Raw genomic sequence first — 15658 nt, forward strand, 5'->3', positions numbered from 1 at the left:
CCACCACCTAAGTCCAGGTTTATTTTTAAAGGTGTTCCTCTAACTTTCTCCTCCTTTCTGGAGGCATTTCTCATCTGTATAAAGCGTGTTCCTTCCACAGCTCTCTGTATAAGTTCTCTTTTCCTGTTAGTTTGTATAATCGTCCCTTCTTCATCTTCAGCTCCATGTACATCTTTGGAGGCTTTTCTGGTATGCTTCTGAACGACGTGCTGGCTTACACGCCTCCATCCTGCCAGGCCTTCTCTAGCCCAGGTTTGTGCGCCACTGCCGGGCCAGGTGTTCGTTGTCACTGGGTGAAAAGTAGATGTGTCCCCTGGAAGCCAACACCACCCGACCACATTTTTCCTGCTCCTTTCTGCCCCGCTCGGCCTGGTATGTTATGCTTCTGTTTACCGAGCAAATTCTTTGCCATTTATATGCATCTGTTTCTTTGTTTCAGTCTAAATATTTTCACTGCCATGTCAACATAGTTTTCCTGAAATGTACCACACAATCAAGCACAAGTGCAACTCCCAAAAGGCTTATTTTTTCACAAGAATCGTAATTATTCTGGAGGGCTCTGAAGTATGTTTGCAATTCATAATTACAGGAACAGAAGGTCAGCACTGCAACAATTACCTAATTTCAAAGTAATTAGGATCGGTCTGAACCAGATGTAGATGCGGTAGCTCTTCCAGGTATTCTGCTTCAGGCACCTCGCTCGAGGTTTAAGTAGAAAGTAATTATGAAAATGATTTTGCTGTCAGTTTTAAATGGAGCATAAGCCCACATGGATTGAATGAATTAAAAGATCAAATCAATGGGTTTGCATTTAAAAGCCTGCTCATTGCAATTCACATACACCTTATCTAACCTTCATAACTCATGACAACATTTGTGTCATCCCAAGCACACAAATCCCATTAATGTCCATAAAAACAAAATAAAATCTAACCTTAATTTAAAAGTTAAATGCTACATTTTCAATTTTTTTTCCTGGGTAATGCGATAAATGACTGACACACGCCAAAAAAAACCCCAATAACAGGTTAAAATGTGTTCTTTACTGAGGCCAGAATAACAAATTATAGAAACTATAGTTCAAAAAGAGCAAGTAGTCAAACCAGCAGCCTTGTGAACACTGATCATCTCTTCTACTGCCTGAGCCAGCCTGTGCAATCTATGTTTAGCATGTTGAGACAGTCTTAGTGTTAGGTCTGCAAATCCCGAATAACGAAGTTGTCACTTGGTAGCTTCCTGATTATTGCATCCAAATATGGTAATACATTTTATTTTACACTGCCCTAATAGTTTAAGTAGTTGTACATGTTCACCTCTGTGCACTATATGTATTAACTGACTGATAGACATTTCCATGAAAATCACATTTACATCTTTGCTAGTCAAGAAGTCAAATCACCAACAGATGAACTCTTTGAAACATTTGTTGGCTGATTTCAATAAGTGGAAATCGATTACTGAAAGTAAAACTGTACAAGTTGTGCTCAGTCCATAATATTATGAAAGCATTTTATTGTCCATACACTTTATTTAGACAGTAACAATACAGATTAGGGGGGAAAAGGCTGTGACCTAGTGTCTTTGTTGCCTTTGTACCGATGTGCTTATGTTTTTTTTAATTTGTCTATGTTCTCCATTTTTAGACAGTACAGATGAGCAGTGTTTCCGCTTCTCAGACTGTGCGAGCTGCACTGCCAACACAAGAGGATGTCAGTGGTGTGAGGACAGGAAGTGCATATCTGCCTCAAGCAACTGCACTGTGGTGAGGCTTTACTGACTATCAGTAAAATATCTATGGTAAACCTTATCGTATAGTATTGATAGTGCAATAATTGAATTAAATCTTTGATGGAATACTTAACATATTGGTTCCTGACAATGCTAGAAGTCATAAAAAGTGCAAAGACTGTTCTGTCAGTGGCTGAGCATCAATGCAATTTGGCACCATAGAAAGTATAAAATATGGATAGAGGTAATTATATTTGTATAAAAAGGGCTAATCAGCTAATTGTAGCTTGTGTGGTTTTCATCCATAAGCTGTATAGGGGAACACACACATTTGCTAGTTAGCTAAGTGGCATACAACACTCAACAAAACCAAAGCAGAAACTTCTTGGATGGTCTGTGTCTCACAGCAAGCCATAATCTTAGATTACTCAATAAAACGTGACAAAAGACAATGGAAAGGTCGAGTGTAATGACCCAAAGTATTTAAAGCAAGGCCTGCCTCCAGCTGCCTAATTTGGGACACCTGTCAAATTGGCCATGCCTAAAATGCCCCACTTAGTTATTATAGAGCTGTGAAATTTCACATTTTATCATACAAGTCTGTGCGGATTGACTTGCTTTTGCAGTCAATCTCAAGTGACCATTAAAGAAAATGCATTTAAAAAATAAATAAATCTCCCGAGGCCTGAGGCTTTTCCTTGTCTGGCACCAAAATTGCACTCAGAAAAAGCTAAGTGAGTGGTGGATTGGAGATGCAGCCATTTGGAAACGATCCTTTGTTGAGCGTGAGCTGAAAACGTGAGCTGATAAATGCTGGAGGAAAGTTCAGAGGCTTTTCAAATGACTGGTTAAAGGAAGAAGCTGTCGATGTCTTATATAAAGTCTTAAAACATTCAACACCATTCAAAACATGGTCTTTTTAAATGATCACACAGACACACACGCTCATTTAAGGTTTTTGTTTTTTCTTTTATTCTCTGAAGCATCAAAATGAACATTTAAAAAAAAAAAGCAAAGTAATCGTTGGGCTGAAATGAAACTTGTTATAAATATTTTCTCGTGTTATTTTGTTACGTTTGCTCATTTTGTTTCCTCCTTTCACAGTCTCTGTTTTTAATCTCAACCCTGCTTTGTGTGTGTTTCTTTGTGTGTTTGGCTATCTGTTGCTTTCTTTCTGTCTACGTGCTTGGCTGGATTTGATCTGAATCTGTGAACGGATCGGACTGTTTGTGTGTGTGTGTGTGTGTTAGCTGACTCTGGAGCTGGCCCAGCAGCATGGCGGCGCTCTGTCTCTGTCTCCCCCTCCGTCCATGTTGTCTGAACATCAGCTGAGCTTGTGGAAACACGGAGCCAGGAGAAGGGGACATGTGTGTATCATTTGACACTTCCTGTTAAGCTTCAGGTTTGGGCTGCAAGGTCACAGGTCAGAATAGCCCCTAAGGTTATGTGGACACTGGGGGGCAATATAAGTACAAATTTGCATGTATTTCATGCATTTCTTCTTTCTCCAACAAGTGGTACTAAAAATGGTGTGAGAAAAAGAACACTATGGTGTGAGGAGCTGTTCACGTCATTGAGCGATGCAGAAATTGTTACTGATCAAAAGCTTTTGAAGGTTTTGGTAAATAATTTGTAAGCAATAAAGAGAATCATAGAATATGGTCTCTGTTCTGAGACAAGACTTGTCATGCTTGTTTGAACATGAGTCTGTGTTTGGATCAATCCAAATGACACATCCATTTAATGCCATTTCAAGAGCAGAAAAACAAAATGTACGCTCAATAATCCTCAAGAAAATACGTAAGCAAAAATTGTCATGAAAACAGGACATGAGCAAAGACCTCTCCTTGGCCCTTTGTCTAACCTTCAAGGTTTTCATAGAAATCGCTTTTTATTTAATATGCTAAGAAAGTGGTGGACTAAAAAAATGAAGGTCAGGATTGTATTTACCTGTGCAATCATGGATATAAAGATGTGTCGTCCTTTTGCAGAAAATGGGATTTTGTTTTTTAGGCTAAAGTACACTTTGCTGGTACCTGATCAAATTAGATTTTTGTGTTTTTTTTTTAAACTTTTAAATAAAAAAAACAAATTTCCTTTCTGTTCTGAAACCTTATAGCTAAAATTGCTGCAGTGTAACTGTGCAGCATATAGAATAAAAACTACATCTCAGTATAATGTGTCCTGCATATTGATTTTCTTTTCCACTCTGCATGTTCTGTTGGCTGCTTAAATCACCACGCCCATTTATACTTTATTCATTTTCACCATTTGTTGCACACTATATCGAATTCTCTAGATTTACTGTATTTATTGTTGAAGAGAAAACTGTCAAAGAACTCTAGCCCGACTGATATCATTTCCTGTTATTTTGTGTGTGTGTTTGAAGACGGTAAGAGACTCATCCAGGTGTAAGCGCAGGGAAGAGCTGGAGTGTTTCAGGCTGGCCAGCTGCAGGAGCTGCTTGCTGAACGTCAACTGCCAGTGGGAGCCACAGCAGCAGGAGTGTCAGGCGTTGCCTGGTGAGGAGAAACACTCACGCATGTAACATAGTAGCAAGCAAATTAAGTACCTCAAGTTAAATTCATGAAGCTCATTTTATTCCAAGTGAATCTGAAAACTTTTTCACCCGGCTTTGCAAAGTCTTTGCACAGCATGTTTGTGATTTGCTTTCTAATCTGCTTCCTCATGCAGATTGAGGCCATATGCAGCAAAATGAGAACACCTTGAGAATCTACTCTATTTACATAAAGAGTTTACAAATGCACGCATGGATAACCTGTTTTCTAAATGCTCTGTGAATCTTTTTGATGATATTTACGACAGTGTAGCGTTCGCCCTGAAGTGACTGCAGTACTTTTTCAGAACTACTGGAATGTATGTCATATAAAACATACTGTGAAGTAAGACAAAATATTTTGCATGTTCCCACGATAACCAGTGGCATAGTCTTAGTGGTCTTCACAAATAAACACCCTCATATTCAGGCAAGCATACATTCAGACAGGATTAGTATGAACACACACATAGAAGCATGCACACACTTGAGAAATGTGCTCTGCACTCAGCAGCATAGAGAAGTAGGCCAATTAGAAGTGTTTACTGGATGTTCTGAATATGAATCCTTGGATGACTAACAAGTTTGAGTTATGCTGTGCAGCCTTAAAGCCATAGCTGCTCCTACTTTGACTTTTACTGCTAGCAAATATAGGGGCACAGGAAACACTCCTGCTACTTGAGTCCATAAATGATGCAGTTCCATGTTTTATTGTGTTATAAGGACCTCCTGGGTTCATTGGCAAAGACTTGTGAACTTGTACTAGCTTTAAGCCGAAGATGGCGGGCCCTTATGTTTTGCTGGGATAATAGAGTTTGATAACTTGATTATTACTCAGGAATGTGGTAGTTTGTTCATTTGCAGTTCAAACCCATGTCTGAAGCTGGATAAAACGAAGCAGAAATATCAAGATTTTTCATGACAGTACAATGTAGACTAACTAGGAATGTTTCCGATGACTAATTTAGCAGTCCATTAAACAGGAGAACCACTAATGGGCTAGGTCTGTGAAACAGAAAAACAAAATTATGCTCAAGCTAATGGATCAGGTTGGGGGGGTTCATTATAAACGCGTACTCAATATTGTGTCAATATTGCACATAGGATAATGTCAAATAATTTGGTAATTGTTCATTTGCACAATTATGTTCAGAAACATCTCAATACCAACATGCACGTTTCATTTGAGTTAGATCTTGAAAATAACAAGTACAAAATAAAACCATAGATCAATTTTAGTCAGAGCATTATTACAGCATTTCTATAAATATTCTATAAATGTTACAATACTGTGAACATTTTTTCACTATTGAACTGAAATTCTGTCAGTGTGACAGCCCTAGAAAGGTTAAACCACAGACGGTATATATGTATGACTAATTGGGTTTTGGACTGACTTTTGAAGCCTAAGCATTTCATTTTCATTTTAGTATCATATCCATATTTGGATGAGACAGTGTACTGTTAATCTAATCATCTAATATATACAAGGAAACTTCATTCAACTGTAAATTGGTGCAAAGCACTGAAACATATGAGTTAATTAAAACTAACATGATATCAATAATAAACAAACTGGATCTTCTGGGTGGATTGTACCTTATAGCAAGTTATTCTATGTTAGATCATTCCATTAAAATTGCACCAAAAACACCAAAGACACAAACATGGCCCAGGGATCTAATTCAGTGACTACACTTAGCAGAGGTGAGGCCTAGCAGAATTCAACTGACCATAACTCAGTGTCATTTAAACACCCACGCCCTTAATTCCAGTATCCAGATTGAAGAGACAACTATACAGTTGTTATGAGAGAAGACCCCATAGAGGCCAAAGTTGTTTTATACCAGGGTGTAAAAATATTTTAATGCTATAAAGTTAGGCCTTTAACATGGCAGTGCCAGATTTTTATCAGGATTTAAAATAATTACTGGTTAGTACTTTTTGTGCCAAATAGCAAGGGCATTAACATACTGTGTACAGTCGAGTAGTTACCCACATCCCCAAATAATTCTAAAGGTTTTCTAATTATTCTTTTTCTATTGTTTTTTGGACTCCGCGGGAACTGTTTGGGAAGTGGCTTGTTTTTTAGCTGCTGAGGTTGCAACTTGAGATCATCCATACAGTTGTTGCCTCAGAATGTTAGAGCGATTTAAAACTGTTAATTACAGTTTTAAATAAATGAAATGTATTTGAATTACCATTGAAAATTTAGCCCTTACAATCATCTGCCTAATATTTCACAAATGTACGTAGTTTATCAAGTGTGCTTTAACGTTAGCAGTGCTAGCACTAGCAGACTCATTTCCTTGCAGTTTAATGTCATATCCCAGTGCAGACTATGGCTGGATATTTCTCTGGTGGAGTGGAGACTTCACATTGGTTTATTATGCAAATGATGAAAACGGCAGTTCATTTTCTGGTGGTTCTGGCAGTATAATTTTGTAATGGTATGTTTATTTTCAAGGTTTAGGAAACTAAGGCTGTGATTGTATTTTGTTTAAAGCTTAAATGGACAGAGATAGAAGACAGACATGTGCTTCTATTCTCTGTAAATCAAAATGAGTACTACTATTTGCATCTTCCATGCATTTGATAGTATTCTGCAGCTACCCTCTTATATTGCAACACTGGAGCTTCACCATCCTGCCACTTCTCTAGTATTTATATGTCCACAGGCAAGATTATGCTACTTGGCATGAAGCGTCGCAGACCACACAGAATAAATACGATATTTCTTTTTTGTTTGAGTCCATTAACATGCTGAGGCCGAAACAAAGCTTCTGTTTTCCTGGAGTTTTATGTGGAGATGGCTAAGAAGAGTTGGGTTATTTAAAGCTGTCTCTAACACCATGACAGCAGTGGCCTTTTCTTTAGACATCATGTTATGACTCATTCTAAATGGTCCAACATGTTTATCTCTGATTTTTACACAAAGACTGTAACCCAGTCAATCTGTTTATTCTTACGCTCCCCCCTTTTTAACCCTTAACTTTACTTTCTCCTCCTGTTTCAGTCAATTATTGCGTACTTATATTGCATGTAAAAAAGATAAATAAATAAAGAGAGCAGGTATTTTCTTTTCTGTTTTGGAAAGGTTGGTGATGGAAGCCATTATAGGCATGTGAATGTAATCAGTCCTGGAGACCAAAATAAACAGCAGTGCTCTGGAGACTGAATGGCTATTCTTTCCTTTCATCCTGGCTAATTGAACGGCCTCTGCACTGTTATAGTCTCCCACAAGACACTTTAGTGACCCAGATAAGAACAATGAGTGCATATATGCGTTTTATGGGTGAATTTATCTTCCGCTTCTACGCAGTCCTGTTCCTTTATCCTACGGGCGACATATTGTTAACTCCTGGGAATCCTATTTGTCAGGTCTGTACAAAGCAAGAATTTGCTGCTTTAATCCAAGACAGCATTAATCAACAATTACATCAGCCTCTAATATTAACTTCATAAATATTTAATCACATAAGCCAGAAGAAATTCTTTTAATGTGGTTCAGTCATCTGTTTATTCTGGCAGAAAAGTTTACTCTCCAGGCCATCACATCTGTTCCAGTATCAGTGACTTCTTTGTCCATCACTTACCTTCACTGAGGATCCCACTTTGGTCTCAGCTGACTCTCAGCTCACTTGCACACCTGCTCCTCATTAGACTTGGTCTAAATACCAGCCCTCAACTGGCAGCATGAAGGATATCAATTAGGTGGCTGCTTGACTAATGAAACCTGCAGTTACATCCAAGTAAAGGCTGCTTACACCATTCTTCTTGTTTGCTCCCCCTCCTTGATGTTGCATTGCTGCAAAAAAATAAATCTGTAATATAAAATGTGTTAGTCTAGCACGGGGGTCGGCAACCTTTAACACCTAGTTTCCACGCAAAAGAAAACACTGGGAGCCGCAAATACTTTTTGATGTCTAAAATGAAGATAACACTGTATAAATTGTTGTTTTTACCTTTATGCTTTGTGTGAACAACTAAGGTGTGTTGCTTATTAAATCCATTTTATTTATGTAATTAACACATTTTGAACTCTTAAAGAAATATAACAAAAGGAAAGACACCCAGCTGAACTAAAATGATCCATGTAGCAAACAAAAACTGTTATATCGCCTTTGGGCTTTTAGAGCCTTGACCTGACTTTTAAAAAATAATTTGGGGGAAAAAGCACTATGCTGCTAAAAAAAGAAAAATAGATATTTGCAAATTTCTGCCTAAATATGTATTTTACCTGGTTAATGTGTGTGGCGGGGCGTGGTCTGCAGCGCCGCTGCATGAGCGGCACCTGCAATCACGCCTCGATAAGGTATTGCTTTGAGGTTTTTGTTTTTACCCCAAATGTGTAATATCTGTACATCTATTTATTAATCATATTGTTCGTTTTCTTCTGTGCAATGAATGAAAATTTGAGGATTACAAGTCTCTAAAAATATCATTTTTATGCTTTTTATAATGTACAGATTATTGCATGAAAGTTCATTGTACAAATGAAGTCGAAGGAAAAAAAAACAGTACTGTGTTTCTGTATGCAGGCCAGCTGTGTGGGGATGGCTGGCACCAGGTTGGCGAGGTCTGCCTGAGGATCAACTCCAGCAGAGAGAGCTATGACAATGCCCAGCATTATTGCAAAAACCTTGGAGGAAATATTGCTTCTTTGTTGACAGACAAACAGGTCAATTTTGTTCTGGAAGAGCTACAAAAGTATCAGCTACAAGACAAGGTGGGTGGTTGTCATGCAGTAAATTCAGAAATGACAGGCATGCAAACAATGTCAGTGACAGGTATTCATTATTTTCCACTTGTATGCCTTATAAAATAGCTGTGGCTGTTTATGCACCATTATATGTTGGTGGGCGCAGATATAAATCCAATTTTTAGACATGTTTGGAATGATAATCATAAGAAAGAGTAGTGTGGAAGCAGATGTAGGTTATCACTTTAGAATAGAGGTTCCTGGTGAAAGCTATATTCTTCAAGTCTGTGTGTATTCTACAAAAAAGTTACATTGGAATGCCAATAATTTAGGTTTTTAATCATCTTTAGCACTCCTGACTAAAACGATGTGTAGTCACAACCTTAAAAAATTATTGTTCATAGTTATCTTTATTAATTTGGTCATATGAAGAATGCATGAATCTTCTGATGTACCTGAGGTTTTACCAGGCCAAATTTGGTAGCATTCCTTCTTGTTGAAACTTGTTATAACTGTAAGAAAAGGTTTGAAAGTGTATGCTAGATCACTTCAGGGCCAGTGTTGAAAAGATGTAATTATTTCCAATAGATCCTCCAAACAAAATGATCAACTCAGTTGTTTGTGTCTATCCTCAGGAAACTGGATGAGTCTGGTCTGAGATTAAGCAAAATTTAAAAGCATTTTGCCCAGATATGATTAAAAAGTTGTATATGAATGTAACTTAAGGTTACAACTGCCACCATCTTCGTGCCATTGACACAGGTGCAACTTTGTGAATTGTGGCCATTCTGTGATATATGTGTACACAAACCTGCCTCCATACATTATTTATCATTGGATGCCAAATAATGTGTTTCTCACCAGCACAAAGCAAGGCTCACAAGCAACTAATCATTAACAGAAGCAGTTGTGGCGGTTCCATTTCCATAGATTCAAGATATTTCTAATTGGGGTGTGTATGTGTTTTATCTACCATGGAAATTGGACATTTAGAAAGCAAAAAACCCTTCTAAGGCCACCATGGAGCACAAAGACAAACTGCATGGTTATAAATGACCGTCACACTGAAATGCTCACTTCTAATTCTCATGTTAGGAACTCCATATGAGAATCTGACATGCTTGACAACATTTCATGATGAATCCAATCTGTCCGGAGAAACAGTGGAGGGTACAAATGTAGTCAATTTTCTTCATTTTTTGACATTTAGAAATCAAAATCTCACAACCTACATTTACTATGCCTTCAAAAAAGGTTTTTTCTTTTCATCTGGATTACAAAGGATTTTCAAATGGAGGAGCTGACTAGACACAGAAAGGCGTGCGAAAATATGCATTTGCTGACATATAAATGCAATGTCACAGTATTCTTGGGAACCTGAATTTATCTAATGAAATGAATCACAGCTGTGGGAAAGAATTCTTTCACGTCACAAATGTTTTGTCGGCAGATAATTCAAATGTTCACTGAACTACACTTCAATCAGCTGCTGTAATTTCTGGCCCTTTTTGAAATCTTGAATGAGTTTGTGCTTTTATAGCAATTACAGTCATTTGCAGATGGTTTGATTTAGGATCCACTTTAATGGAAAACACGACACTGTCTTCTTGGCAAAGTAGATGTTGTCTTAGTTAAATTACTATGTGCTTCTTGCTTAGGTGATAAAAAGCATAACGTGACCTGCTATGAAAGAAACGGGATGAGGATTAATTGTGTTTATACTCTTTCATTTGATGAATCTGACAGAAGCACAGCTATCTCTCTAAAGGGCAGCGTCTGAATTTGTGCAACGTTTACTTACACAACTCTACGTAAGAGTTTATGAAATATTGTAGGGAACATGAATGGAGACTTTTACCGTCTTTGTCACCCCAGAAACACATTTATATTTAACTATGAATAAAGCTCAGTTAACTTCTGAAGAAAATATTGGAAGGATCTTCTCTTACTGTGATATGAAACAGTATCAAGTAACATCATAAGGACTGTCAGCTTTCTCCCAAGTTAATGACCAGTGCTAATTCCACATAACAGAATATCAAGAAAAAGTTTGTATATGTTGTACATAAAGTCAGTCACTGACTAATTCAAACCTGTCTTTCTGCTTCTACAGATGTTATCTCCATGGGTTGGCCTGAGGAAGATTAATGTGTCGTACTGGGGCTGGGAGGATGCATCCCCCTTCACCAACACCACCCTGCGATGGTCACCTGGAGAGCCCAGTGACTCAGGCTTTTGTGCTTACTTGGAACAAGCTCAAATGGCTGGTCTTAAGGCCAACCCCTGCACTGCCACCACTGATGGCCTGATCTGTGAAAAACCTGCTGGTGAGAAAAAAAGAATAGAAAGACAAAAGAAAAAAATGTATTTGAAGGTTAGCGCACCTAATGAAACCATACACCCACCAGCCACTTCATTAGGAACATCTGCTCAGTGTGCAAAATGCTAATCAGCCAATTATATGGCAGCAACTCAATGCATTTAGACATGTAGATGCGTTCCAGGCAATCCGCTGAAGTTCAGACTGCTGTCTTTTTCTTGCACAACCATTTCTACAGTTTACAGAGGTCAGAGTAATTTGAGTAGTCTGGCCGTTCAGGCTCATGGTGGTAGGGTCATGGGGTCATAGGGGGATATTTTCTTGAAACACTTTCGCCCCCTAAATATTACTTGAGCATTGTTTAAGTACCACAGCCTGCCTGCGTATTGTTGCTGACCCATGTCAATCCCTTTATGAGCAAAGTGTATCTATGTTCTGATGGCTGCTTCCAACAGGAATGTGCCATATTGTCTCCAGATCTATAAAATAGTCAAACTTGTGTTTTTACAGCTACACTATCTTACTATTTGGATGTCACTGAATGCAAAACAAATATAGCTAACAGGTCATTTAATGTTTCACACACCATGGTGCTGTCTATCCCTTGCTCAGGGAGTCCCCAGAGTCAGAGTGCTCGTCCCTGTAAGACACCTTGTGCTCTGCGCACCAGCTGTGCCAACTGCACCAGCCAGGCCATGGAGTGCATGTGGTGTGGACGTACTCAGCGCTGTGTAGACTCCTCTGCGTATGTCATTTCCTTCCCCTACGGCCAGTGTCTGGAGTGGCAGACCCAGGATTGTACTGGTGAGACTTTTTACTATGCTGCTACCATCATTGTAGCGGAAAATATTATATTGTTTTTTGCTTTTATTCATCTGACAGGTAGACTTATAAGTATAACCATAGGTAATTACGTGCAAGAGCAAAAAATCACACTCATTTAGTGTGCTTGGTGCGTTACACTGTTGTTTTTTGTTTTGTTTTTTTACAGGTAGCCTGAACAATTCCTTACTGTCTGTAATTCCTATTTATTTAGTGGAATATTTACTCAAAATGGGTCATTATTTTTCTTTTTTTGCTCTTATTAAACTGAGAAATTCTAGTACTTTTTATTTGATTACTTTAATTTTTGCGAGTTTTTGGACTGGATTCTTGTACAAGTCTCAGTGGTTTAAAATTGTTACTGATATTGGGAGAAATAAGTTACAAAGGTCAGGTATAATATTATTTGTTCATAATCAAAGTGGAGTGTAGAGCCATGCCAGAAAAACATAAACTTGTGGCATTTTTGAATGTTTGTACTCTGCTGTATGTTATCTTTGTGTCAGGATAGTTTATGTCTACACAAACAAATAAACAAAAGATAAAAACTGTTACTCATACCTTCGGGAAAGAGACCAAAGTGCGATGTGTGGACAGAGTCATTCCAGGCTCCCATCGACTGTCTTATCAGCAGTCAAGGCTACCCATCAGCCTCACACACACATTGACTCAAACACACCAACACTAGGGCAGCGCCAACTCTCCTGTAGCTACAGGGCAGAAAATCAATCACCTACAATGACACATAACTCACTCAATATGAAGTCCTCGCTGCTGTCTCTTAACATTTCTCTGATATACAACCTCTCCCCGGGGATGGTATAGTTCAGCTTCACCGCTGCTTTCTGATGAGATGGTTTCTTAGCATGGCTGAGCCCTGTGACTCTTTCGTGGCGCCTAATCGTTTTTGGGGTTTCTAAATCCTCAGTCTCACCGGGAAAGTAACTTGGTGAATTCCGTACAACAAATTAAACAAATAGGTGGTTGGGTTTTTAGGTGAATTTTCATCCACTCTGGGTCACATTTCAATTGAAAGGTTGGTTTGTCCAGGCTAACACAAACAAGACAGAAGGTTAAGCACTAAGGCGCAAATGGAAATACAGGGAAGATGTAACTATTACTACTAGTACAGAAAAACAAGATGGGAACCAAAATACAAGCTATCACATAATTGAACTGTCCCTAGAAGTGATAAAATAATAAGCAGCAAGAGACTAAAGGGACAGGAAGATCAACTAAAGACTATATCACCACAACTGAGATTCACAAGAAATTTGAATAATAAAGAAATGAAATATAATTATTCTCAAACACAACCCAACAATATTCAAACATCCAGAGTACTCAGAAAACAATAATAAACTAATAATAAACTGATAATAAACTGATAAATAATACATGAATACCAAATCCTCACAGTAACTCAAAATCCTGGGTCCAGAACCTGGGGATAAGTACTCTAGGTTGTACTTTTGCAACAGCCAGCAGACCACATAGGGATTATAGGACCACCTTGTGTCTTTCTTTTACATTTTACTTTCCCTTGCTGTAAGAGCTCTGTAACACCAAAATTTCTCATCCGTGGGATAAAGGTCTATTCTGTTTTATTCTAACTCAGAAGATCTAGGGAAGCAATAGAAATTGCAGTTTAATTGACCCGAAGAAGAAGTTTGGGTAGAAAACCTCAGTTTATTAGGAATATTGAATAAAAAAAAAATAACAACAGTGACATTTTCTTTTAGTTCATGGGACAGATACAACCAGTGTGCCAACCTGTCTTAGTTTTTCTGAGATGTGGCATGAGACTCTATAGGGGATGTCCTTGTGAACAAGAAATATATTAAACTGGTAACAGTATACACTGTGGCACTCAGTCCTAGCTGGGGCTGCACAAGACCCTCAGCCATGGGTCAGTTGCGTCTGATCGTCCAGCTCAGGTCTCACAGGCTGAGGTGGCTCACACAGGGGACTCAGGATCCACCAACTGGGGCACAGATTTTGCAAGAACCTGGACAGGTGCCAGTTCAGTGTGGGGAGGCCCCGAGCAGAGCTGTATCCGGTGGAGCCATCTGTGGGGAGGTCCTGGATACCCTCAAAACACTGCACGCATGGATTTCAGTCTAATGGAAGTAGAGCAGAGTTAATCCTGCTTCCAGAGAAAATGGCCAACTGCAACCTTGAGGTGGCAGTAGGAGGGAGGCCAACAGGCCAGAATAGACATTTTAATTGAGATCGATTTTCAGATTTGACTTGACAAGCCTTACTTGCCTCACTTGCCCTAATTCAATGCTGTGAGGAATGAGGCATGACTTATTCTATACACATAACACTCATTTCCTATATTTCTATATACACAGCTGCTTGTGCAAAACAAAGCTTTACAAGATGGAGTTGATTACAAATTTCTGCCTTTGATTTTATTGCAACTTTGGAAACTTCAGACGTCTAGTTTAAAATTCTGGACCTCACTAATTTCCAAACCCTGTTTAGAAATTAGTTTGGTTCTATTTTAGGGAAAGTTAGAGCAAGGTAGAACTATATTTTATTTGGCAGTTCAACAAGTGTCTCTTAGGGGAAAAAAAAATCAAAGTATTCTCCTGAGGCAAAACTTTGCATTGTTATTTTCTGTCATTTGTTAGACAAATACTCACTTTGGAGCAAAGTGTTCTTGTCTGTACAGTTACAGAAACTGCTTCAGAAACAAGAATTTTCTTTCTTTTTGTGACTGGTGATTATTATTCCTTCCTGATGCCAGTACTCTAAGTGCAGACAGCTCTCCAGCCTACTGTTAGCAAGCCAAGGATGTCTTCCTGTCTTTCGTCTTACGTTCAGTGCTTACATAATGGCACGTCCCCCATCTTCTCTTTTATTATTCATGTCTCCATTTGGTGACAGAAGGTATGTAGGAGGCTTTTGTTTTGCTATTTTTTTTTTTTTACCTTTGTTGCTGAAAGCACAGCTTAGTTTACTTATTCTAAAATATGACATATTTTATTTTTCAAATTCCCCCGATGGTGCATCTCAGTCCACAATAAAGGCACTTCAGCTAACATTATTTAATATCAGGTAATTTATAAATTAATTAGCATTAAGTAACAATAAACAAATGTCTCAATGTTTAAGGATTTACCTGTTTATTGCTAATGTATGTTACTATATGGTTAGTGAAAATGACTAACATGTATATCATGACATTGACAGCCAAGGTGTTTCATTAATCATAAGCGATTGCTTTATAGTGATAAAATACAACACCATTTACTTTTTTAAATCTAATTTATTCAAGGTTCACGGTTGTCCTACTCTTTCATTCTCTAATTTGTAATCGGTTTTTCCTTGAGACTTACGTGAGACTTATATTTACTGATTTCCAGTGTTGGGTAAGTTACTTTAAAATAGTAACTTAGTTACATTACTAGTTACTTCTCTCAAAAGTAACTCAGTTACTTCAAGTTACTCATTACTTTCAAAGTAACTAGTTACTAGGGAAAGTAACTTTGGTTTTACTCAGAATTCTCTTGTTAATGGG

At 38.2% G+C, this 15658-nt stretch overlaps 1 protein-coding gene across 1 annotated transcript in view; it reads left to right on the plus strand.

Annotated features, from left to right (window-relative positions):
* Positions 1-15658, plus strand: part of LOC102206599 (attractin-like protein 1) — a 316533-nt gene that overhangs the window by 75824 nt on the left and 225051 nt on the right. The window contains exons 14-19 of the mRNA XM_013912991.1: positions 161-372; positions 1644-1762; positions 4118-4250; positions 8827-9014; positions 11101-11314; positions 11920-12111. Of these exons, the coding sequence (XP_013768445.1) occupies positions 161-372; positions 1644-1762; positions 4118-4250; positions 8827-9014; positions 11101-11314; positions 11920-12111 (1058 nt within the window). The remainder of the gene's footprint in view (positions 1-160; positions 373-1643; positions 1763-4117; positions 4251-8826; positions 9015-11100; positions 11315-11919; positions 12112-15658) is intronic.

Source organism: Pundamilia nyererei, unplaced genomic scaffold (assembly GCF_000239375.1).
Source record: "Pundamilia nyererei isolate P.nyererei 1_Seehausen unplaced genomic scaffold, PunNye1.0 scaffold00111, whole genome shotgun sequence".
NCBI lineage: Eukaryota > Metazoa > Chordata > Actinopteri > Cichliformes > Cichlidae > Pundamilia > Pundamilia nyererei.